The 25,489-nt window shown below is 36.8% G+C and overlaps 1 protein-coding gene across 5 annotated transcripts in view; it reads left to right on the top strand.

The window, feature by feature from the left end:
• Positions 1-25,489, top strand: part of RALGAPA2 (Ral GTPase activating protein catalytic subunit alpha 2) — a 284,872-nt gene that overhangs the window by 178,297 nt on the left and 81,086 nt on the right. For all 5 annotated transcript variants that reach the window (XM_036229723.1, XM_036229721.1, XM_036229724.1 and 2 more), the window contains 5 exons: positions 3,433-4,204; positions 5,077-5,148; positions 9,449-9,572; positions 11,216-11,371; positions 17,023-17,181. In XM_036229723.1, the coding sequence (XP_036085616.1) occupies positions 3,433-4,204; positions 5,077-5,148; positions 9,449-9,572; positions 11,216-11,371; positions 17,023-17,181 (1,283 nt within the window). The remainder of the gene's footprint in view (positions 1-3,432; positions 4,205-5,076; positions 5,149-9,448; positions 9,573-11,215; positions 11,372-17,022; positions 17,182-25,489) is intronic.

The following is a 25,489-nucleotide window of genomic DNA, read 5'->3' as shown; positions in this document are numbered from 1 at the left end:
TTTTGATAGAAGGATACAGCAGGCATTAGCTAGGTGAGGGCATGAGGTCTATGCGAGATTTCAGAGTCTGGAGTATGGTTCCGGCTGAGATGAAGGGGGCCGGTGAGGTGAGGATGAAGAGGACAGGAGTCAGTGTACCAGTCAGCAACAAGGGCTCTGGAATCAGACAGTCCTATCTAGCTGCATTTTGTAGATAGCAAACTTCAGTGAAGGGAGTTTTCTCAAGGGTGTATAAGCCAGAAGTAATGGAGGTAGAACTTGAATTTGAGATTTAGTGACCAAGTTCCTGAAACCTCATAAGAATACATAGAAGTTCATTTCGAGTTGTGTTGCTGATGGACGGTACGTGACACATTTTCATGTTGTCCTCATTTTGCCCTCCGTTTGCTTAACCATTGAGTTGTCTTTTTTCTGGAGTTCACTGTTTTTTTGAAACTGCAATATTTTCTTGACTCTTTTCCCACAATTGTAAATTCGAACCATTATTTTTTTTTTAAATAAAATGACTCTTTGTTTTCTTTTTTGTTTTCTACCTTATAGTCCATGTCTCATAAGAAAATTAACTTACTTTTTCCTTTTTTGACTAAATTAAAGTCATTAATTTACATTCATCCCACATTCTGGCTATCCCCAGAATAGGTTCACCACTTATTATGATTCATCCCTTGAAAATAGCAGAAGATTAATAGATTAGTGAAAAAGGAGAAACCTAAAAATGCACGTTTAAATTTTTGTACTATTTTTCTTTTAGTGTACAATGCTCATTGACTTGAATATTCATTCTCAAGAAAATTTCAGGACCTTATGCAAACACATCCTAACATAGTTCTGTGGTACTAAAAATAATTGTTTAAACTTCTGCGACACAGGGCTTTTATTATTTGTGAACATTTTAACTAAATAGAACTGCAAAGAAGCTTAGAAGCATATTGAGACATACAGACACTCTTGCTGAGTGACTACATCCTGATAAGAGTAAAGAGAAAAGATACAGATAATAACTTAGGTATTTTAGGATAAACAAAATGTGCTCATATTTGGAGGTTTTTTGTTTTCATTTATGTCATAATTTATCATTCATAACAAAACTATTTCTACTCAGATAATGTTTTCGATAAGCAGTATCATATTTTATCTATTTTTTTCCAAGTGATTCTTTATAGATCATTACCTAATTTTTGATATAATTACTACTTTCAGATAGAGTTACAAAAAAGAAACACATTTAACTACCTGCAGCTGAGGTAGCTACAGGCCTAGCTCAAGGAAAAGCCATTAATGGCACACACGTATGCTCAGATTTCTCATTATTAATACCCAAATGCTTAAAAAGAAGGGAGGGCAGGAGCTTTAAAAAATAACAATTAAAGAACAATCTAATATTACTACTTTTATATTTCATCTCTAAATTTAGAAAAATAAATATTTGTAATATATTTTTTCGTAGTTTGTGGAAATCATGAGTTTTTTTTTTTTTTTTTCATTAATGGAGTCTAGATTTTCTTCTTATTTTCCAGGGAACCCCCCTGCCACCCTCCACCTCCATTCTCCCCCCCCCCCACTAACCCCCCCCCCCCCCAAGCAGTTGATTCAGCTGAAATCTGCCAGGGAAGAGCAATTCTCAGTTTAAAAATACTCCCTTTCCTTACTTTTTATTACCAAAGATATTTTGGGCTTTTATTGGGTGTGCCATGGTTTATGGCATTAATAGTGTGACTCCAGGTTAATTTCACATTGTATAATTCAAACATGTTAATTAAAATACCAATTTATATTTATCTCAAAGTAAAAGCACAACCTATGTAAGTAGGTTGGGCTTTATCAAATTGGACCTCTGTGGTTAGTTTCATGACCATGTCATCACCATGTAGTGTCTTAACCTTATGACTCCTGAGCTCCCAGCTGGCTGTACCTGTGTTGTTTGAGGCATTGACATTTCTGATGGAGTATATATTCAGATCGAATGCTAGGCATGAATAAAACGCATCTGTAACTTTTTAAAAATTAATATGGACACAAAAGCAAAGGCATTCATAACTGATTTCACAGGAATTGGTTGAAGTGTTTTAAATTTCTCACCTGTATCGAAATCATATGTAGTTCTGCGAAGGGTAGGAAGAAGAGTTTAATTTTAGAGACAGATGTAAATAACCTCCTTTGCTTCTTAAAAAATGAGGTTTTTTATATATGAAATTTTTATTTTGCATTATTGAACACAGGTGATTTTTTGTTTATCGAAAATAAAAATTTTAAAAACTTCAAGAAAAGTCAGAACAATCTTTTTCACAGTCATCACACAGAATTTCTTAGATTCTAAGATCTGTTTCTAGGATTTATACATCATACAATTGATGTTTTATAAATAAGTCAATTGGGTTTTTAATGCCTGGGGAGGGTCTTTAGCATGAAAAAGTTAATTTTTATGTTGTGAATTTAGATCAAATTGATTTTATAAATTTAATTAATAAATTCATTTAATTACTATTTAATTAATATTTTAATTAATATTTAAGGTTTCATGTTGTGAATTTAGAAAAGTATTTCCTAAACCTTTAAGCCCAAATTATAAATCTTAGTTTCTTTAAATATCTAGTGATTTTTTTTGTTAAAAGGTTTCATTTTAATTTGTTCTTAGATTAATGCACAATTTTTAAAATAAACGTGGTAGATTAAAAACTTCATAACTGCTCTCAAGCTTCTTAAGTAATCATTTCAATCCATATTTGTGGATTTAGTTTATCTGCTTCTCCCTTTTACCTCACTCATTTACAAAGCTTGCTTTTGGATGCCATTTTCAAAATCCTTCTGTATATTTGAAGTCTTAAAAATTTTGTAAATCAGTTGCTCTTGGACATTTAATCATCAACTACAAATTTAGTTAAAGCCTTCTAAGTATTTCCATGAATTATTAATATATCAGATTCTGTTAAATATTTAAAACAACAAGATAAATTGTTACAGTGATCTTAAAGCAAATTGCTTAAAATATATTTAAGCAGTCACAGGCTGGATTCATTTCCTTAGTGATGCCTACCTTTACCCCCTGAGGGGAGTGGGATGACCTCTCTGGCCCAGCTCCAACAGTCCCCAGCTTCCAGCCCCACCCCGCCTGGCCCCCCTGTCCAGCTCTGCCGTTTTCTCCAGCCTCTCAGAGCTCCCAGACTGCCACCTTCTTAAGGACAGGGACCTTTCTCTTGTCTATTGCTATTTCTACAAATTTTTATATGTCCCTTTCAGAGTGAAATCTTCATATAAGTTGATTCTTTTAACAATCTATTTAAATTGTGCTTTTAAATTCACATAGAATTAGTGTCAAAAAAGAAAAGGGATGAAAAAGAAAATTGAACGTTCTAAGTACAGGTTGAAATTTGGTGGTTTTCAGTCTTGATCTTCATTCTCCACTGTCTCATGTTTTTTTATGGCTGTTCACAGAGAGGAAGAGACGAAGTTTGGAGCTGATCCCTCTAACTGCCCGAATGGTAATGGCCCACCTGGTGAATCACCTGGGACACTTCCCCCTCCGTGGGGGACCTGCTGTGCTGCACAGCCTGGTCAGCGAGAACCATGACAACGTGCATGCGGAAGCCTCTGAGCTCTCCTCCGAGGTGTTCAGGAGCCCAAACCTACAGCTGTTTGTATTTAATGACAGCACTCTCATCTCCTACCTTCAGACACCCACAGAAGGACTGGCAGGTGTATCACCTGTGGCTGCCCTCTCTGATGTGAGAGTAATTGTGAGGGATATCTCAGGGAAGTACTCTTGGGATGGAACGGTTTTATATGGACCTTTGGAAGGCTGCTTAGCACCCAACAGCAGAAATCCTTCATTTCTGATTTCAAGCTGGCATCATCAAACATTTGGACCTCAGAGAGATTTTTCTCAAATTGAGGAAGCAGATGACGTCCTCGATAAATTACTTGAAAACATTGGCCACACAAGTCCTGAATGCCTTTTGCCATTGCAGCTAAATCTAAATGAGCCTTCCCCACCCCCATGTGGAATGAATGGTGACCAAGAGAAAGAAATCATTGAGGTCATTTTGCGCCAGAATGCACAAGAAGATGAGTATGTTCAGAGGAGTAAGTCTGATTTGGCTATGAGAGTCACCAACCAGGAGCAGCCCTCACCAGTGGAGCCCCGAGGTCCCTTTTATTTCTGCAGGTTGTTGCTTGATGACTTGGGAATGAATTCTTGGGATAGAAGGTAACAGTCGACTCTAGACCTTCAACTATTTTGTGTGAAACACACACACACACACACATACATACATACACACGCACATATGTACATATGTGTGTATACATACATACATATACACACACACACATATATATATATATAAATCGTTTTAGGATTGGGGAAACAGAGAACAGAAATGGAGATTTTTCTCTATTTCGACATTTACAGCTTATTTTCTGCTGCTAAATTAAAGCTAGAAACTGTACTGTACTGGTTGCACAGATTAATTCCAAACATCTGTTGTATATGTTAAAGGGAATCAAATATTTTCCATGTGTTTTAATTACTGCTCTGTTCATTGTTGTGTCTGCCTTCCACAGTTGATTAAGCCAGTTTCACCTTGGCTTTGTTGAGGGAGGTAGACTTGATAACAACTCTGATGAAAGATAGCATGACACAGGAGATCAAGCAGAACAGTTAAATCCAATGGAAAATGTGGTTCAGTGAAGAAGACTACATAGGAGGGGAAGGACTTGAGCTGGACCCTGACAGTGGGTAGAGTGGAGTTTTTAAGGACAGAGGTGGGAGAAAAGAGATTCATAGCAGAGCCAACAGTGAAAACATAGACACAGGCACATGCACACAAGTCACACACTTTTTACCATAGAGCCATCCAGTGTCACTGGATAGTAATGGGATGCGGTGGAATTCTGATACCTTTGACTGTCTTAAGGAGGATAGAGTTTATTCTGTAGTCTTCGATAGAAAATCTTTTGTGAATGATGTGGGCAATGAATGGGTAGATGGATGGATGATAGGTAAGTTTGTCAATTGATTGACTGGAAAGGGCAATATTGCTCTGTGATTACATGATTTTTATCCCTTTATCTTTATAGGAAGAATTTTCATCTGTTGAAGAAAAATTCAAAATTATTGAGAGAGCTAAAAAATTTAGACTCCCGTCAGTGGTACGTGAAGTTTATCAAACCACTTCATTCCTGTCTGTCTTTGTGTGTGCATAGATGACAACTATAGCTGCAGGAAGGATGACACCTGCAGAGACACTGAAGGGTAGTTTTGTAACATAGAATCTGGTGACATTTGCACATGCCATACTTTTGATATTTTTACCCTTGAGCAATAAACTTACATGTTTGCTACACTAAGAGGTCAGTACTCCCACCTAATCTGTGCCTTTGATTGAGGACCTTGCATGTGACACCCAGTGGACATTCATTCTTATTTAACTTCTATGGCCACCTCTTTTTCTGATAAGAAACAGAGCCTTACCTAGGTCACACATCCTCCCTGTGCTTGCACATTTTGTGTTTGAAACAAGCGACTCTGACTTCTTAACCTGTGCTGTGTGCCCATGTGCTGGCATTCTGTAGTTTCAGCTTTACAGTGTTGGTAGAGTTCAAATCAGTGTGTTGTAATTAGTAACTTCCTGAATGTAAGCCTCATTCTCCAGAGCTAGCTAAATCTCAGATCTATCCCTTTTTCATACAATCATAGAAGCAATTCCAAAGATGAGCTCACAACCAGTTTTTGATTTGGGGAACTGTGTACAAAATATCTCAGTGAAGTAAATGTAGTACTTAGCACACAACAGGTATTCAAAAGTCTTGAACAAACTGCTTCCTCAATCCGTAGTTTTTAAAAAACTCATTTTAAAAACAGCTTTTATTCCTCTCTTATTCCCCGTAGGAATATTATTCGATCTCTCATTAGAGATGAAAAACCCAGTGCCATTATTCCTCACATTGCCCTCCATCATATTCAGTTTCCCAGTTGTTGTTGTGCTTCGTTTTCTCTAGAGGAATAGAGATTGAATTCTCTGTGGAAATTCTGTGAGGGATTTCTTCTGAAAGACTCAGGGTTCACTTCCCTCTCCCACTTGTCCTCCAGTATTAAACATGTAATCACTTGGGTTCCAAACTCAGCTTTTCAAGCATATGTTGAATTATTCCAAGCTTCTCAGTATTAAGTGAATACACTGGTATCTTGTAATTGTGGGCAATTTGTTGAGTGTTAATGCACTTTAGTTGCGTGAGGTACAATTGAATTAGCTCCCCGGGGTGCTGTTGGTATAAAATATGGCTTTGGAGAGCTGATTGGCAAATCCTCTGCTCCTCGATTAACTTTCACTTAAAACCCCAATTCCTGGATTTAGTGTTGTCTTGACATCTAAAAAGTTATCAACTTATTTTATGGTAAAGGATATTTCCAAGGTTTTGTTGTTGTTGTCATTGTTTTTAATGGAAATAAATCAGGGACTCTTCAGCTATGAGAAATCTAGATTGTTTTGTGTATTGGTCAGTTAGCACACCTTGTCTCTCAACTTTCAGTTAGGATATTCTATTTATTTCTGATACCAATTTATCTCCCTGCTGTCAAGGCATAGTTCCTGCTTAGCATGTTCTTAGGAAAAGTAGAGTCTATCTTGCAACTATCATTTATATACTGTTGGCAAAGATATAAATAGTGTGATGACCATACATACAAATTACAGTGAGCTCTCCTTTTAAATATTAATGCCTCTTGCCAGCACATGGTAAGGTGAAAGTTAAAATCATTTTCTCCTTTGTTTGGCTTTTTAATGTAACAGCACAAGGAAACTGAGCTATTCTATTCTATTCTTAATAAGAAAAATACATTCTAATGAGAAAAAGGAAATGGTTGGTTTTATGTATGTGTGTTCCTGAATTACCTGCTCTTTCATGCATTGGTCGTGCAGCTCATGGATATGAAGTGCTGTTGATGCTGCTAATTATCATTTCAAAAGCCTGCCTCTAATAAGGCCAGACACAGCATCTACATCCTAGCAGGCTCTCTGCGGTGCTAACATTTTGGAGGATGTGAAATTTGATGAATGTTTACAACTAAAGGTCATCTTTCCTCACACCTACATCAGTCAGGCAGTCATTGGGACTTAGCTCTCCTGTGCTCACACATTGAATTAATGAGGACTCAAGGACCTGCGAGCAGCTACAATGTAAAGAGCTTAGACTTTAAGGAGAATAAACAAAAATATTTCAGATAAACCTGAGATTGTTTTTATGTGTGTAAAATATACAGGATAGAGAAAAATTAAATGCTGAGGACTGTTAAATATAAAGAGAGAACTGCCAAAAGAAATGGAATAACTATACTTTTTTTCCCCTTTTGTCAAAGAGACCGTCTTTTAGGTCATAGGTTATGATCTCTGTTATCATCTGAGCCCCCAGATTATTATAGCTCTTAGAATAAGCCAGTCAGCTTCTAGGGTGCCAGTATACCCTGCCTGTTGCTTAGGGAGTAAATGGTGTTGCATTTCAGAGCTGCAAACTGCATGAGGACAAGCTTACTGACTGTCTGGGAGCACAAAGTCTGTACAAGAATATTAGATGCCTGGAATCCATCCCTACAAAACCTACCTCTCCTCATAGCACCTGTTCTCATCAAGAGAGTCCTCCCAAGAGTGTGCTCACGCCACATCAGTCAGGGCATTCAGGATGTCCACCCTTTCTAGTGGCAACAGGACAGTGTGCATCAGAGGCCTTAAAAATGAGTGATGATCAAGATTTCATTACTATGAATTTATTTTAAGGACATATCAAAAATAATGTGAAAAATGTTTTTAAAAATAGAAGCAACCTCGATATCCTATAATGAGGATTTGAGATGTGGTATATTACTATAATGGAATGTTATATAACTATTAATAGCTTAGTTATAAAATCACATGGTAATAAAGTGTTCATACTCAAAAATGGTTGAAACAGAGAATTTTAGTTATGTACATTTTATACAATAAAACGTTCATAAATATTTTAAGTGAAAAAATCAGTTACAAAATAGAATATAGTAGCTTCTCATTTTTGTATGCAAAAATGCATCCTAAAAATAGTGTTATGTTTTTTCTCATATATTGATATTATAAGTGTTTTTTATTCTATTTCCTTGCTACATTTTCTAATTTTTCTTCTGTGTTTATTTCATGTAAACTGTGGGAGAAATAAATAAGCCATCTGGATGAATAGGAGAAGGGTGCTCTCCTCCTCCATTTATTTATGACTTTTTAGTTGAGTTTCAATTCATTCTCCTTGTTAGTAGAAAAACAACTACGGAAGGAAATGTTTGAGAATAAGATAAAATATGGAGCCCAACTTTCACGAATATCAATGTCCTAATCAGATTACAATGTTGAGATATTGAACAATTAGACAATAAAAATATTTTACATTGTTTAATCACTTGATAGTTTTTTCTATGAGATTTTTCAGAATGTAATGCGAAATTAAGGAGAAGAATGGAACTACTCTAGAAATAGTAATCCAGACTTTTAGAAGATAGAAACTATCTGTGGACAGAGTGATCCTTGATTAAAGCTCTGTTTCAATGAGAACAGTGTATTCATCTCTAAACTGTTACCAAATTATTTGGTATAGGTCCAGTTATTTTGACACTTTACTCCAAGGTATAATTTGTAGAAATTAGTCACTAATACTTTTAAATATATCATCATATCTCTGGACAGTTTATCAGAGATTTAACTGGGCAACTACTATATACCAAGGATATAGTAGATGTACAAAAAGTGAAAAGGGAGGGCTCCTTTCCTCAACGCCCATATTATGTTTACTCAATTTAACATCAAAGTGCCCAAAATCCATCATGCAAGAAATGGATGAAGGGTGTACATGGCTAAAGAGGTTTCCCTGTAGACAGCTGTCTATTCTACCAAGCACCCTCAGATTAGTCAGAGCACAGAGAGGGTATACCTCTCCCAGAGAATGTAAGTGTGTTCTGCTGGGAAGAAGTTTTTGTTTCTCGTAAAGTCCTGGCATGTTTTAGAGTTCCAATATCCTTAGCTGAAAGTGTAGAAAATGAAATATGGGTGGTCACATGGATCTGTTCACAATTGATGTATATTTGAAATGCTTTCAAAGGTATTTTTTAACCAAAAATGAAGAGACCTTGTCAAATAGTATGCCAAATAACATGCTGCTAAGAATATCATCTGTTGGAGAGAATAATCTCAAGAACCAGACTGCCCTGCTTCAGTTATTGGTCTCCTGCTTGCTGTGTGTGCTTTTAAAAAACTTTCTGTGCCTCTTTTTAACCACCTTTACAAGGGAGGAGATGATAATGATACTTGTTTCATTAGGGTGGTTTCAGAGAATAAATGAGATCATGGATGGAACCTTAGAGCAGTGACTGGTTGTTATAGTAAAATAAAATTTTATATCTAAGAATCCTCACTCATTTAAATTTAAAAATTTATAGCCGTGAAACACACAAAATTGCAGTGTTTTACATTGCTGAAGGTCAAGAAGACAAGTGTTCAATCCTGTCTAATGAAAGAGGAAGCCAAGCATATGAAGACTTTGTTGCTGGACTTGGATGGGAGGTAATTCATTTCATTTAGCAGTTGTTTGCTGACTGGCATTACTTAAAGATGTTTATAAATTAGACATTGATTATATATGTTTTTACATATGTTTTCAAATTCAAGTATAGCATGGGTAGAGTTCTGGAGTTGAAAAATGTATGGAATTTGACATCTTCTGTTAGTTGCTTTTCAGTACTTTATATGTGAACTTTGGTTTCCTTAACTTTCCTCTTAATACTATTTCATTTGGTTTTTATCAGAACTAAATAGATCAGCTCACCCAGCCATAAACAGTTTATAGTAAGAGAAGACAAATGGACAGAGAAGCAATGGCTTTTGTCACAATATGAAGAATGAGAAGAAATCAATGACTTGATTGGTAAAAATGTGAAGAGTTGGATGAAGTCAAAAGTTGGAGAGAATATTGTAGTCATGATTATTTAGCTATCAACCTATTTCCCTAGGACAGAAACAGGATAACTACTAATGAAAAAACTTTGTTTTACTTTACTAAATGATACTCTGAAAGACATTCATACATTTATACACATTATACACGTGTGTGCGCGCACACACACACATTTGTCTCAAGGAACATAAATCTAAAGGAAAATATATTCCCAGAATCTAAAAGAATTCAGAGTAGTTAAAACGGAAATTGGCATATCTAAAATAATTTTTCTTATTATTACTTTTGGTTTCTTGGTTATCTGTGCTGCGGGAAACTCTAAGTGCACAGGGAAGACTTGTCTCTGAGATTTGAAGTTAGCAAGGGGACAGGGTAAGAATACATTAAGGTCATGACTATATACTTTCTAAAAGATCAAGTAGGTCTTACTTGAAAAGAGTTATTACACTTCCAGTAAATCATTGTTATTACTAATAAGGTTATTTCTTTGTCATACAATATACTTATTATTTAATGTTTTTTAAATCATACAATCTTAACTAGAGTTTAAAGACTAGAACATTAATTAATTCAGTGTATATATTGTGTGTTAGAATAGTTGCTTTACTGAAGGACTACTACTGTATGAAAAGAAAAAAAAATGGATCTAGGCAATAAGAAGTAAACATTCACACCATAGCCTGAAAAAAATTATGACTCATGGACTTTTGGCAGTGGTGTAAACTGGAACCATCCTTTTGAATGACAGTTTAGCGATAGGTGCTAAATTTTGAAACATCTATATCCCTTGACCCAACATCCTACAGAAATACTGCTTTGAATGCTCCTCTGGTTTGACTACACCAGCAGTAAGCAGAAAACTTCATAAAAACATCAATATGGAAACTGCTTGTGTATTTATGTACACAGAAATTATGTGTATTTATGTACACATAATTTATGTGCACATAATTTTTGTGTACATAAATACACACACACATATATATAACCTCAATACATATGTACAGGAGGAAAAAAGTGTGCACTAAACTTTTAATAGTGGCTTTCTTAAATTGGTAGGATTATGGAGCACTTTCATTGTTAATATTTCTTTAATATTTTAACTTTGTCTAACTTTGTATTACATTTGTTTCCATCTAAAAGCTATAGAGATAAACGTAATTAGATTTTTTAAAATCCGCGTTTCTACTTAGTGAATAAGATCAGCTAATATTTAACCCTGGCTCTTTTTCTTTCTTGTGACCTGTGTCAGGTGGATCTCTCCACCCACTGTGGGTTCATGGGTGGACTTCAGCGCAACGGCAGCACAGGGCAGACTGCCCCTTACTATGCTACCTCAACCGTGGAAGTGATTTTCCACGTTTCTACTCGGATGCCGTCGGACTCAGATGATTCACTCACCAAAAAGGTAAGGGACCCTGGTTTGTAGGTGAGGCTCTCCTAGAACCGAACAAAGACCATGGCATAACATGCAGTGAGGTCAGTTAACTCTGGAAGCGACCTCAGTTTCACTCTTCTCAAACTACAGTTGTAGTTAATCTGAAATATCCAGCTTGTCACAGGCTAGATAAATATATGAAAAGCAATCAATCATATGGATCTTAAATCCTGAGATTAAGATTTAGGAAAAGGAAGGATCTTAAATGTTACTTTTGGATCTTACCTCACATGACTGTTAACTGACAGAAAATAACATTGTTGATCTCTCAGGTTAGCAAATGTCATAAGATGTAATGACTCTACTGGTAGAGCTCTGAGAAGGCAAGTATCTCTCAGGCTTGCTCAGGGGCAATTTGGCAATGTCTATCAAAATGACAAATGCAGGTGTGCTGCTGTCCAGTGGTCCCACCTTTGGCACTTATATTCACCTTCAGCTTGGCCCTATGGACAGTTTTCTCTAGAATTCAAAGGACCCCTCCCCCACCCCTGCCAGGCCCATGAGGAAACCCCCCAGGAGAGCACAGCCGTGTGCTTTCCAAACTGCAGGATGTTCACCTCAGGTAACCCTCTGTTAGAAGTGAGGAACACCCAAAAGGAAGAGGAATTTTTGTCTGGGAAGGAAGCCTAGAAATCTAACCCTCTTTACAAATAAGAGGAAGAACTGCAATTAACCTGCTAATGGGTAGCAGAACCTAGAATCCCTGCCTCACATTCCACTCTCTTCCTACAAACATGCAAGGAACTGAGGACAGCACCTGAGTGGGTTGGAAAACAGGTCATTCAGATGTTGACTAAGGCTGGCCATTGTGGGGGTCTGGTGTGGTTGTGATAGCCAGAGTAGGGAGATAGGCAGACTTGGGCTCAAGTGTGTATCCATTTGCCTCACCAGCCTGTGCCTCACTTTCCCCATCTTTTAAATGAGATTAAAAACAGCCTATGTCACAGACTTGATGTGAAGTAAATAGATAATGCCTATAACACTGCTTAGCATTGTGCTTGGTAAGATCTCAAACCATCAGCCCTCATCATTGCCTGTTGGTCTAAGTGATTCTTTTATTCTCCTGCCCCATTAGGCAGATGATTGATATTGGCCAATGTACTTCACTGTACCTGCTTGAGTCCTTTCCACTGCGAGTGTGGTTTTGTATTTCCACCGCTGGAGCTGCAGACCTCTGGACCACATTCGTGGTGGACACCAGTGAGTCTCCTCATGAGACCTCAGAACTCAGGTCACAGCACATTCACAGACAACTCTCACAGTGACCAAGTGTCTCGGATACTCAAAGCATAGTTGGCTTTCACTCCCTGGTCCCTTTGTTAGCATGGCCTCCCGCTGGCCATGAGCTGACTCTCACAGGTGGAGGAACTGCCTCCATGTCTTGGGTTTAGATGGCTGCTGCCCTGGTTGTGGTATTCTTGGTGAAGGGGACCCTGCCCTCAGAGAATCTATTTCAGATTACGAAGTCTGAGATTTATACATCTGCTTTATTTGCAGTACCTTGTAAATTGCTCCTACTCTGCAAATGTGTCACTATATTCTGTGATTTTCTCATGACTAAAAACTATTTTGTTAAAAGGTAGATTCATATATAAAATACTTCTAAAAATTATTTCCTAAGTAAAGAAGGATTGTCTTTTTAAAGAAAAGGCAGAGTGTTTTCTTGCTAAAACGCATGGGATAAATAATGTTCCAAGGCTTGGCCTGCTTGAAAGATTCCCTACTGTAATAATCAACATTCAGCTGATACCTTTTGCAGCTCCAAGATTTAACATCATTAGTGACAAACTCTCTTTGTCAGGATGTCTCACAGCTAGACTAAAAATCAGTCACAGTAACAGCAGCCCACAGTTCCTTGTCTTATTCTAACTAAATTGTCTCTAACAGCTTAAAAATGAGCTACAAAATTCTAAAGTGATTCATGTTCTCTTTTGCCCCTGTCATGGGGGCACTTTTTCAATTCTGCAATCCGGTTGCAACCCCACACTGAACTCTTGATCCTTCACTGCAGAAATTTGTTAGCTCTAGCTAGATTAGATTTTTCACAGCTAATCTAACTGCTGTAGGGGTTTGCAGAGTGAGGACAGAGCTGTGCTATTGGATTTGTCCAATTCATTTGACTCCAGGACTATAATTGCACTTATGTCTTACAAGGTTTTTATAGCCTCAGGCTGGCCAGCCGCATAAAAAACAAATTGGCAGTGATACAGTACGAGTGAAAAGGGATGAAAGGCCCACATTATCAGTCTCCAGGCAGCACTGTTCTGGCAGGAAGTTTCTTGGTTAATTTACAAATAAAACTTAGATTTTAGGATGGGCACACTGTCAGCTGAACAATGGGGATGTCAGGCCTGACTGTTACTTAGTAAAACTAGCAGCCGGGCCCACTGAGGAGCAGGAATTCTTCAATCAAACAGACGACTCCTTCTGGAGCCAGCTGGCGATGTAATGCAATTAGTCGGGAAAGGAGGTCAGCCTATTAGGTGTGTACCATGACCAGTGTCACCAGTGCCTGCTGCCTGGCAGCAGCAGGCAGAATGGCCCAGGCAAGGGACTTTAAAACTCCGTCAGGACGAGAAGTGGCAGGACATGCAGTTGATTTCTTAAGACTTAAGAACCAAACGTTTGTTTTGAGCTTGTTAAGCACCTGCACATTCTGGAGCCTGTTGTGTAGTTGAAGCAGTAGCTGGCGTGAATGACAGCTCTATTCCAGGACGAGACTCCTTAGTCTCCTCTCAGATTACACACAAGTCACATCAGCCTGGCTTGTGTGCACAGAACTCAGTGGTAGATCTGATTTGAGGGCCTCTAATGAAAACTTTCCCAAACTCACAAAATGATGTCTTAATAATGAAACCCCCTTAAATTGAGCAACACTTTGAAGTTTCCAGAGTATTCCCTTATGTTCTAATATGGCTGACAACATGGCCAGGTAAATTCTATTCATTTTACCTGCTTGTATTCTTATCATTGGCAAAAGTGGTTTTTTCTGCTCTGTGCTCCACATTTATCAGCCAATTTGTCCTGAGGCCTTAGGTTTTAGTTCTGTGAGTTAGCTAGTTAAACTGTGATGTGTCCAGAGGTCTGAGGCACATGACATTGAAAGCAGTTTTGAGATGATGAGTATTGTATTATTAACACACAAAAGTAGCTCTTCCTTAATTACAGAATTTCCACACTAGGAAGATGGTTCTATTAGTGCGATACTATTCTCCCTTGCTGTAGCTCTGAGAATACAGTTGCAAACAGAATTAGGAAAGACTTACTTGGGTTATATAATTGAATAACCTAATTTAGAAAAGTGAGAGTAACTGCAAAATTTAAATAATCACTGTATTACCTTACCTCTAAGCTAATGCCTTGCAACATACACTTCTGGATCCACAGGCATGATCACAGGAGAGGTCACACAGAGGGTGCTGGCATTAGGTGGCAGCCCCACATTTGAAGGCTATTTAGTAGGTAGGTTGATCTTGTTAAGACATTTGTGTCAGCATTAAAAGAAGGGACACAGAACCACATGAAAGGTTGTCTTTCTTTACAGGATGAGGGGTATAGGTGTGAGTTCTGGGGCAGCCCCAGCTCTCATAATTACCTTCTGCTGGTCTAAATTCCTCCGAAGTTTTAATTTGATGCTATTCATATTTCCCTTGAAAACATGCCTTTATTGTGCTGCTGGTGATATTGACTACCATGTTTCACTCTAAAAGCATTGCGTTTCAGGATTGTGTTGTGAGGTCCTTGAATGTTTTATTAAAAAGGAAAAAAAAAAAAGGAAGAAAAGTTCTAACATCTAAGATGGAAAGAGAGAAATAGAGATGTTCAGTGTAACTGTGAGAACCCAGTGTCTATTTATGTAATGCATTGCTTGCTACCCTTTTAGGCTTTAATATATGAGAGAGAGAGAAGAAGAAAAAAAAAGATGAAATGAGTAATTTTACATTGTCATAGATGCCATTAAATTGTTCTGGATCACTGTGACTCGTGCTCAGCACCCACAGTTGCATTTGTCCCAGAGCCTGTATTCAGACACAATGAAATCGTGCGCCCCTCACAAAAGGCACAAAAGTACAGGTACAAGTCTCTTTTTAAAAAATTGACTTGTATAGTCATCCATAGAAGTATGAGAGAGTGAAGAATAAGAAATCCATTGAAGCAAACCAACTTTCTTTATAATCTTGTAAATGGAAAAGAGGCCATATTGGGGTCACCTCGGATTTTCTCTTTATGGTCAAATAGTCTATAAAGAAAATGGTATTTATACCGACATATTTTAAATAAATAGTATTCCAAAGCATTCTTTTTTCATATTTTAAGACAAAACTAAAACATCAGCTTTGATATAACATCTTTATTTATTAAAGTACCTCTGAATTTAGAAATTTTTAGGGTTCATCCATTAAATAAGCTAGGAAGCAAGAGATCCTTTTCCATGGTGGTAGACAGTGTTCTTTTGCAGCGGGTGAGAGAATTGAAACCTTGAATTCTCAGTAGGTGCCAAAGGGCTATCACTAGTCAGCCTTTATGGTTTCAGGACTTCAATTTTGGCCAATATTTTAATCTTTATAATCTGGTTTCTTTTAGTCACATGTTCAGTGAGCTTACTCCGATAATGTTATATATGGCTTTCTCCAGCCAGGACATGCCGTCATTATGCAACAGCTTTATCACTGGTGTCCTCACATATGACAGAGGTTGGCCCTGGAAGGACTCTCCAAGGTCCCTTCCTTGGAGGCATGAGAAGGCCCTCAGAGAGACCAGAAGTTGCTGACTTGTTTTTAAACTTTATGGCCTCTCTGTGTCTAAAATGATAAGCTAGCGGGCTAAACTGTTTGAGCTATGACAGCACAAATAGCTTTTGGTGTAGGCTTAGATAGCCACAAACAGTGGAAACGGAGCTGAATTGGGAGCCCAGCCCAGGTTTCTAGGCCCACTCTGCCACTGCCGCTTATGCCCCTGAGACAGGTGATGCCTCTGCCTTTCCAGGCCCCATTTCCTCCTTGTTAGATAACATAGGGTTAAACAAGCAATATGTATGAACATACTTTCTATACAATAAGATACTCTTTAAATGCTAGGTACAAATGTTCTTATTAATTTTTGTAATATTTATTTTCATAAGTAAATAATTTTATGCATACTTCTTAAAAGTTTGTCACAAGTCTAATTTTTATACATTTGGTGACAGCTGTGTTATAAAGTCTTATGTTCATATTCTGTTTTTCTTAATTACCCTTAAATTAAGTCTTATTAAGCTCTACTGTAATATGGAATAAAAGACTCATGTGACTAATTGTTTTCAGACATGCTCAGCAATATAAAGCATAAGGCTTTGATGTAGGAGTAAAATTCAATTAAAAAAAAAATCCTGGTAAAGGTCTTTTCCCCAACCAGCCATAATGTACCTGCAATGCTTAGTACAATGTGTTTCATGGACGGTGAGCTGTGCTTTCTTGCCCTTGTGCTTTTTCAAATCCTCATAGAAGACATTGGCACTGTAGCCTTTTTTGGTAGTGAAATATTTTTGCCTCTGAGTATTATAATTCAATTTGTAAGCCACGACCCCCTCATAAACTGCTTGTTATCACTCTGATTAATAAAGAGCCAATTTGCCGTTGCAGCTTCGTCACTTGGGGAATGACGAGGTCCACATCGTCTGGTCTGAACACTCTAGGGACTACCGCAGGGGTATTATCCCAACTGCCTTCGGAGATGTTTCAATCATTATTTACCCAATGAAGAATCATATGTTCTTTATCGCGATAACAAAGAAACCTGAGGTATGTTTTCACCTCATTGACTGACTATTAATTAACTTATATACTATTTGCCATATTCACTGTTATTAAAAAACGATGACATAAATGTTTTAAAGGGGACTTTTTTCCAAGTGATGAACGTCTTACATGTATATGAATTACATATGCTATAGGAATTAAGAATTGGGATTTTCAAAGAATCTTTCATCACGGGCACAAAATTCCATATTTTATTACTTAGCCTCTTTGAAAATTATCATGTCGAAGACATGATTTTAAAATTTTTAAATTTTGTAATTTAAAACAATTATAATTTTAAATTTTGGGCATATTGATTAATAATAAGAGTTGAATGAACCCCATATCATATCTAGCATTTTGTGGATGGCTATGATTATAGAAATTGACCTTGCCTGATGGACAGGCACTGCTCACCAAGTCTCTGACTGCTGCTAACAGGGGTCCTAAAGGATTACAGGCATGTCCGTGAAGAGGTTGGGCCTCTGTAGCACAGCTCATGTGATGACTTTTAACAATTGAAGCACCTTGCCTCAGAATCAATTCAGCCACGTCAATTGGTATTGATCTTGAGAATGGCTGGAACAATCCAATGGTTATGTGCCGTGTACTAAATTGGCTGCAATTTCGATCCTTGCCGTGCCTTTAGAGGTACTTTAACAGTGCTTTATATAGTGATTTGTTTTTGTTTCAGAATTAGTAGGAGAGTTTTTTTTAAGTTTTTTTTTTAATAAACATTTAGCATGTTAAATTACTGCTTCTCAAGAAAATGACTTGTGTATTTAAGCTTTACATTAAAAATAATTTTCATTTACATTCCAAATTGTTCTTCTAAAGGAGCTAAAAGTTACCTCCTTAATTACTTTCTCCTTTTAAAATAACTAAGATTTACTGGAATTTATAACCAATCTAAAGTGTTAAAGTCATGAGGGTTTAAGTGAGCTAAGAAATGAAAAGTGCTTGCACCAGTGCCTGGCCCAACTAAATATTATCGTTATTATTGCTATTATTATTTTTGTTATAGTTGCTACCATGAAAATAGATAAATTATGAATCTCAAGTATAACATGCTTATTTCTCAGACTAGATACAGTAGGGTCACTCCTGAATCCAGAAGAGTCCTGCTGTGGGTGGTGAGAGGCCTGACCTAATGGGAGTACTCTTTTCTATTCAGGAAGTGGAGATGACAAAAGTTTCATATTAAATATTTGTATTATCTTTGATTCGAGTCTTCATGTATGTTTTCATTTTTATAAGAAAATTCTCTTAGCACTAATAACATTTGTGTTTTGTCCACTACTTTAATTTTAAGAATTAGACTGAAAATTTTAGTATTAGAGAACCTATAAATTCAGTATCCAGTAGCTTTCAAAACTGGAAAATGTGTTTCTTTAATATTTAGTATGGATTAACTGGCTTTATTAGTTCATTTTCAACATTGCCCTCTAAAATGTCACTTAACGTTTTAAAAATGTCGCCTGTATTTTTATAGTACATGAAAAACATAAAAGGTATTTCAGTTCACTTAATAGTGTCAAAAGTGATTTTTAAAAAGTGTATTACACTTAAAATGCATGAAAACAAGTATTAACATACCTTTTAAATTTTGTTTTAAAATGTGTGTAAGTTTATAAATTTGGTTGTAAATTCTGACAAGACGTATTGAGCAAATCACTTTCTTAATATTTCAATTCAAAAGCCTAAAGAGAAGGAGACAATAATAGCCAACTGGAAATTCAGTGTTATCCCTACATTTAAAGTACAAACCATTACAATGTAATAAAATTAATCCAGACATTTCCAGGGCAAGTGTGGCTGACCTTTTGTTCACCAACCACTGACCCCAGGGTGAATGCAAGAGGCTTGTAGAGGGAAAGTCTGTTTGTTTGGCTTCAGTCCCTGGTATTTAAATTGCATTCCCTAATCAAATGAAAAGGCTGTCCTTTCTATCAGGTTACAGAATCCATGGCAACATTTGGCCTTTTATATCCATAATGTTAGCCTTTTTGTTTGCATCTAAGTAGAGACACCTGGAGCAATGTTAACATTAACCGATTTAGCATTAATAGCTTCATTATATAAGAATTTCTGATCAGATAGCTGTTACTTTTGTTATATTGCTTCAGCTTGTATTGTTGTCATTTTTATCTCTCTGCTTGGCAACCAGGCAATGATTTGCAAATTTTTTTTGTCTTGATTAATTAAGCAATATAATTATCAGTAACCGTGATGCAGTCTTTGCTCAACAAAGCTTCTGGGAGAAAACAATGGTCAGTCTGTTAGTGTGAATGCATTCCACGCGTCCCAGATGCATGAGGATATTACGGACAATGAGGGGAAAGGCCGCCTGTGAGCGAGGACAAAGGGTGCCACGCAGACTCAACACACTGCACATACCGCCAGGGACATGCTGCGGGCTCCCTGGGACACAGACGCCTTGTTAGATTACAGCTAGTCAGCAGAGATTAATTCTCAGCCATTTGGTGCAATAATTTACCCATTCCCCAATCTTTTAACTAGCACTCCTTACTATGGAATTGAAGGCTTTGTACTCAAAAGGTTTATTTAACCTTGCCTACTTTTAGGGATCTCCACCAAAATCATTATTTTTCCTTAGAAACTGTAATGACATAGCTGCTTGAAGTTGAGGAATATTCCCTTGGAAGGTGGGCAGTTTATGCACAAATTTCAGAATTGTGGGTAGAGTCAAAGGCATTCTTTCAGCACCTGTAAACTTCATCTGAATGTAGTGTGACTCAGTGGTCTAAGTGCATTTATTTTACTGGTCTCTGGGAAGCCATACTTCTCTAAGAATAATTTTAATCCTTTTTTAGGAGGAAAATAAAACCTCATCAGTACACAAAAGTCCTCATTGGATAGAGTCATGCATATTCAACTTGTACTTTTATTCATTTGGTCTCATTAATAGCGTATGTAATAATGTAGGACTATTTGTAATACAAGCTCACAGGCAGCATTGCTCCCAAGTCCTTTGAAATTTAACATATTTCGCTTTTTCATTCCATACACCTCCCTTAAATATACAAATTATGTGTCTGGCAGAATTTGCGTTCTCTTAATACACAGCATTTGCGAAATGGTATGTTGAAGTGTGGATATGCTTGTGTGAGCACATATAACCCTTGTGTCTGAAAGTGCCTGCTCACTTCTTGAGCTTTTTATTGAACTTTTTGCAAAATAAATAAACAAACAAATAAAAAAAAATTAGTGTGCTTAGCAACATCATTTCATTGTGAAATTACTTTCAAAATAAGTCCATCTCCATAAACATTGACACAATAGTCTTCAGTCACAGAAAAGATACGTGCTATTGTCAGACACATTTTTTTCTACTTTTATTTCTAAGTGAGTATTCAGAGAAGACTTGCATATAGAGCAGAATTTGAATGATTTAAAGAGTTTTTAAAATACCCAGTTCTGCAGAAAAGTGATTTGTAAAACCCTGGCATTCAGTCTGTGACTATGTTGCTTTCCTTCTTTCAGTAACTGAAAGTAACATTGGTGTTCAAAACATTTGCTTTTATGAATTTGTGAAGGTAAGATTTAGCACTTCTGGCATGTTTATCTTCAGGCACGTTAGAGACTGGCTGGTAAGTGACCAAAGGGTAGATGTGCTGAAGCAGCCCTGACCAGGAGTATTCGAGACGGTGGAAGCTTTGGTGAAGGGTCCTCATTTTCACCTCAGAGTGTCAATTTTGTAATTGAAAAACATGTTAATGTTCTCCAAACTCTACTTACTCAACCCTGGTAGATATGGGCATGAGAGGAATATGGATGGTGATTCAATCATTTCTGAGAGGTTTAGGCAGGAAAGGGTAATAGGATAGGAGATAGGACCCCAAAATTCCAGCTCTGATGCTGCCAAAAATGGGTGGGTATCTTGGGCAGATCTCAGTTCTTTGGACCTTAGCTTCTTCACCTGTCATATTCAGTTAGGTTGCGGACCAAGTTTTCTCTCTATACAGCATCTTTTCAGGGATTCTGAGTGCCTCTTTAAGACAACAGGCCCTGGCTAGATCCTTTTATTCCTAGATGACCATCTTTTCCGAAGTCGTTAAGGTAGTATCTGGCACCTACTGTTAAGGTAGTATCTGGCTCCCTTGCAGACTCAGCAGCTATTGTATGTCCCCTCTTCAGATGATAGCTAGCCCAGGACCTTCACCTGGAGCAGGTGCCCAGAAATGCTATTTAAGGCTGATATACCAGAAGTCACAAGATCATTTGTACATGTGAGGTCACATGAGAGGTACAAAAGAGGAACCAGTATTGGTACCTGTGTTCAAAAGAAAATCTTTTGCTGGTGTAGCTTCATTATATAGGTAGTGTGTTTGACTGCAACATGGTTATGTAAATTTCCTTTATATTTCAAATATGCAATTTTCTTAAATATTTATTTTGACCTTAACTAAATAACCTTTTTGAAGTTAAGGTCATACACTTTAAAATACTCTGGGAGATTCTCAGGGACAGTGGGTTGTTAAGTTTTGAATATGTAAAGAATCATTTATTTTGAAAAGATAATTGAAAATACTGAATAAGCAGCATTTACAGAAATATATTATTAAATGGATTACTGTACTATGTTCTGTTTTGGTAATGTATAATTGTTGTGATTGTTATTTTTAGTAAAGGAATAACACTGAGAACTTTGTGAAAAGGCAGCTGTCATTTGAAGATGTTATATCAAAGTCAAATTTCTAATTTGTTGCCACTCCTAATTAGAGGAATTCCCTAGATGCAAGGGATTTACGTTATTCTTTTTTTTTTCTAGTTTTTGAAATACTATCTGAGTCACCATAAACAGTTGCCAGAGAATAATAAAAAACATTTATTTATAAGATAAGCTTTAATACAGATGGAAAAAATCTATAGCCTATCAACTCCTACCTCCTGTTTTATCTTTCACAATTTAGCTCCTGAGAATTCTTTCTCAATTGATTTTCCTCAAGAGGTGACATTGTTTCCCCCTGTTTTTAGTCAGTCTTTGATGTATACATCTTCCTCTCCTTTGCCTTCTCCTGCCTTCTTTGGCCATCCAGAGCCAGCATGCAAATGTACACTAAGTAGTAAATGGTGGAGTCGGCTTCATGTCAGTTCTCATCCTCTACCTCTGAGCTACCTCAGCATGAAAAGACGTCTCGTCCTAGAGACAGGGCACGTTCTCTTGACCCTTTTTCACATGCTAGAGCACTTTCCTCCATTCCTGCACACCCTGTGGGCTGAAACCATGCAGGGGAGGCCTCATACAGGCTCATACAGAACTCCTATATGAGAAGGAAACAAGGCCTACTGCCCCCAGAATTAGAGAATTTATCCCTAAATTTATCCATTTTCTGTTCTATATCAGAAATTCATTAGTTTGTTGTTTTGTTGTTACTGGGTTTTTTGTCGTGTTTTCTTCATGAATACTTTTATCACAACTCCACCTCGCTGATTAGTGGACTGCTTTTAGTGTAAGTTTAGGAGGAAGTATACTTTTTTTTTAAGGAATATATTTTAAGTAAACTTTTTTAAAGTGTAGCATCGCTAAAGGTAGAAGGAAAAGGGTTATTCATTGTTAACTGGGCTAGGCAGTGATGAATGATTTTAGACTATGAGTAGTAGTTCTTTGATTTTCCCCTTTGGAACTAAGATGCCCACTGCCCCTACCTTCACCCCCAGTACTGTCATAAAAGGGAAACATTCATTAGTTGTCATCACTAGTAGAACTAAGTTCCAACCTTCTTTGCTTCCATTTGAGTTTTCTCAGATCTGACGGCTTCCTCTGTGCCCTAGGTCCCAATCTCAAAAGAGCTTTGCCCAAGCTTTGTGGTTTTCACATCTCCGTGTTTTAATCATGGAGCCCTTTCCTCAAACCCACCAAACAGAAGAAGAGGTGTGGCAGCAGAAACCTGCTCAGGATCCCAGGGTTATCCCTGTCACTCTTTCACCCTGACCTTTCAGGCATCTCTGTGAAGTAAAAGATAGATGGTCACGCAGATCTTATTCTAGAAATTTGAAGGAAGACAACAGGTTTGATTAATGTCCACCAGTCAGAGCCTTGGGAGCTCAAGGCCTTCGCTCAGTCATTCAGGCAACATGTATCCATTGAGGCTGCCTCATGCCGGGCACTGTGTCAAGGCCTTGGTGTCCAGTTGTCTGGGGAACCTAATAGCCAGTGGTAATGTCCATGTCAAATTGAGGAGAACTGTCAGGTCTTTTTCTGGTAGGAGTGCTTGCTTCCTAAAGTACTAAAGTCTAAAATCAGAGACCAATACAGTAGGAACAAAAGAAAAAAAAAAATGCACGTGGCCTGGGAGGAATAAAGTGAGAAGCACTACCCTTCCCCCTTATACCTGGACCTGAGTATTATGGTTATGGAAGAAATGCCACCATGCCGCATCTTAACAGTTCAATATTCCTGCCTGACCAGGTAGTACATCCCAGGTAGAATCAGAAATGAACTTTCCGCAGTCGTCATATGTGCTCTTTCATTCAGCTCCACTTGTCCAGTGTTCCTCAGTCACACTGTCTGTTCGGTATCCATTGACCTTGATAATCCCTCTTAATATATTTTGACCATTTTCTTGTATATTCTTTTGGAGATTCATGAATATAATCATGTCATCTGAAATAATGACAGTTTTACTTTCTAATTCATAATCTTCTATTTCTATTTCTTGCATTACTTTAATGACGGCAATCTCCAGTGCAAATTTTGATAGATGTGATTTAGGGGTCATTCTTCTCTCTTTCACAGTCTCACATAAAGCTTTCAATGTTTTACCCTTAAGTTTAGTGGTTGCCATAGAGTTTGGTAGATATTCTTTAACAGATTAAAGACATTCCCTTCTATTCCAAGTTGTGGTTGTTGTTGTTGTTGTTGTTGTTTTAGGTATTTTATATGTATTAAGATTTTTTTCATAAATGGGTTTGAATTTTATGAAATATTTTTTATACATTTGAAGCGATCAGATGACATTTTACATTTAATCTAATGTGGCTAAGTATACAGATTGATTTTATAATGAAAACCCTCACATATTTTCTTGGGAATATACACCCAGCTTGGCCATGATGTTTTATTATTTTTGTTCATTGTTGAATTGATTTGCATGATCATGCATGTTCATGAGTGAGATTGGCCCCTAAATTTGTTATTAATGAGTGGGTTTGCTTTCTCTTTTTCTGTACACTAGAATTTTCTCTAAAATAATAATCATATGTTTCTGAAGGTTTTGTAGAATTTGCCATTAAAGTATTTAGTATAGTTTTTTCATTAAAATAGCTTTTTTTCACTGTGATTCAATTACTTTAAAGCTTATATAATTATGGTTTTTACATACCATCTTGTATCTACTTTTGCTAAGCAGTATTTTACTGAGAATTTGGCCATTTCATTTAAATTTTCAAATGTATGAGCATAAAGTTATACATATTTTCTAAGCATCTATAGTTGTGTTACCGTTTTATCTTTAATGGTATATATTTGTGCTTTTAGAGAATCAACTTTTAATCTTAGTTATTCTCTCTATTATGTTTGTTTCCACTTCATTAACATGCACTATTCTTTATTATTTCTTTCCTCCTTCTTTGAGTTTATTTTATTCTTTTGGTTTTTCATTAGTTCTTAAGATGGATGCCTGTCTCATTAAGTTGCAGCCTTTCTTCCTTTCTGATAAAAGCATCTAACCCCACACATTCCCTCTAAGTACTGTTTCAAAATAGAAATTATATTATCTACCTTTTAAATTATTATTTAACAACATATTTTTAAATTTCCAATATTTTGTTGGCCCCTATGTTATTTAGAAGTGTTTTTCTTAATTTCTGAATGGAGATTTATGCTAGTTATCCATTTATTGTGGATTTTTAATTTAATAGCTCCTTGAGCACAGAATATGGATTTATGATTTCAATTCCTTGAAATTTTTTGAAACTTGCTTTTTATGTCATAGATCTCAACAAACTTTTGCTGTAAAGGACCAGGTAGTAAGTATTTTAGGCTTTGTGGCCTACGCAGTGTCTGTCACAGCTGTTGAGCTCTGCCATTGCTATGTGAAAGCAAGTGAAGGAATATGGCTGTGTTTTCGTGAAATTTTGTTTTTGGACTGATTTTGAATTACTATATCCCAAAAAAATTTTTCAACTAGTTGAAAAAGTAAACACTGTTCTTAGCTTGGAGGCCATACAAGAAGAGTCACCAGGCTAGAATTAGACCCCCTAAGTTATTAATGAGTGGGTTTGCTTTCTCTTTTCTAATACACTAGAAGTTTCTCTAAAATAAGAATCATTTGTTTCTGAAGGTTTT

This window comes from Rousettus aegyptiacus, unplaced genomic scaffold (assembly GCF_014176215.1).
Source record: "Rousettus aegyptiacus isolate mRouAeg1 unplaced genomic scaffold, mRouAeg1.p scaffold_m13_p_12, whole genome shotgun sequence".
Taxonomy (NCBI): domain Eukaryota; kingdom Metazoa; phylum Chordata; class Mammalia; order Chiroptera; family Pteropodidae; genus Rousettus; species Rousettus aegyptiacus.
This window is presented reverse-complemented; position numbering and strand designations above follow the sequence as displayed.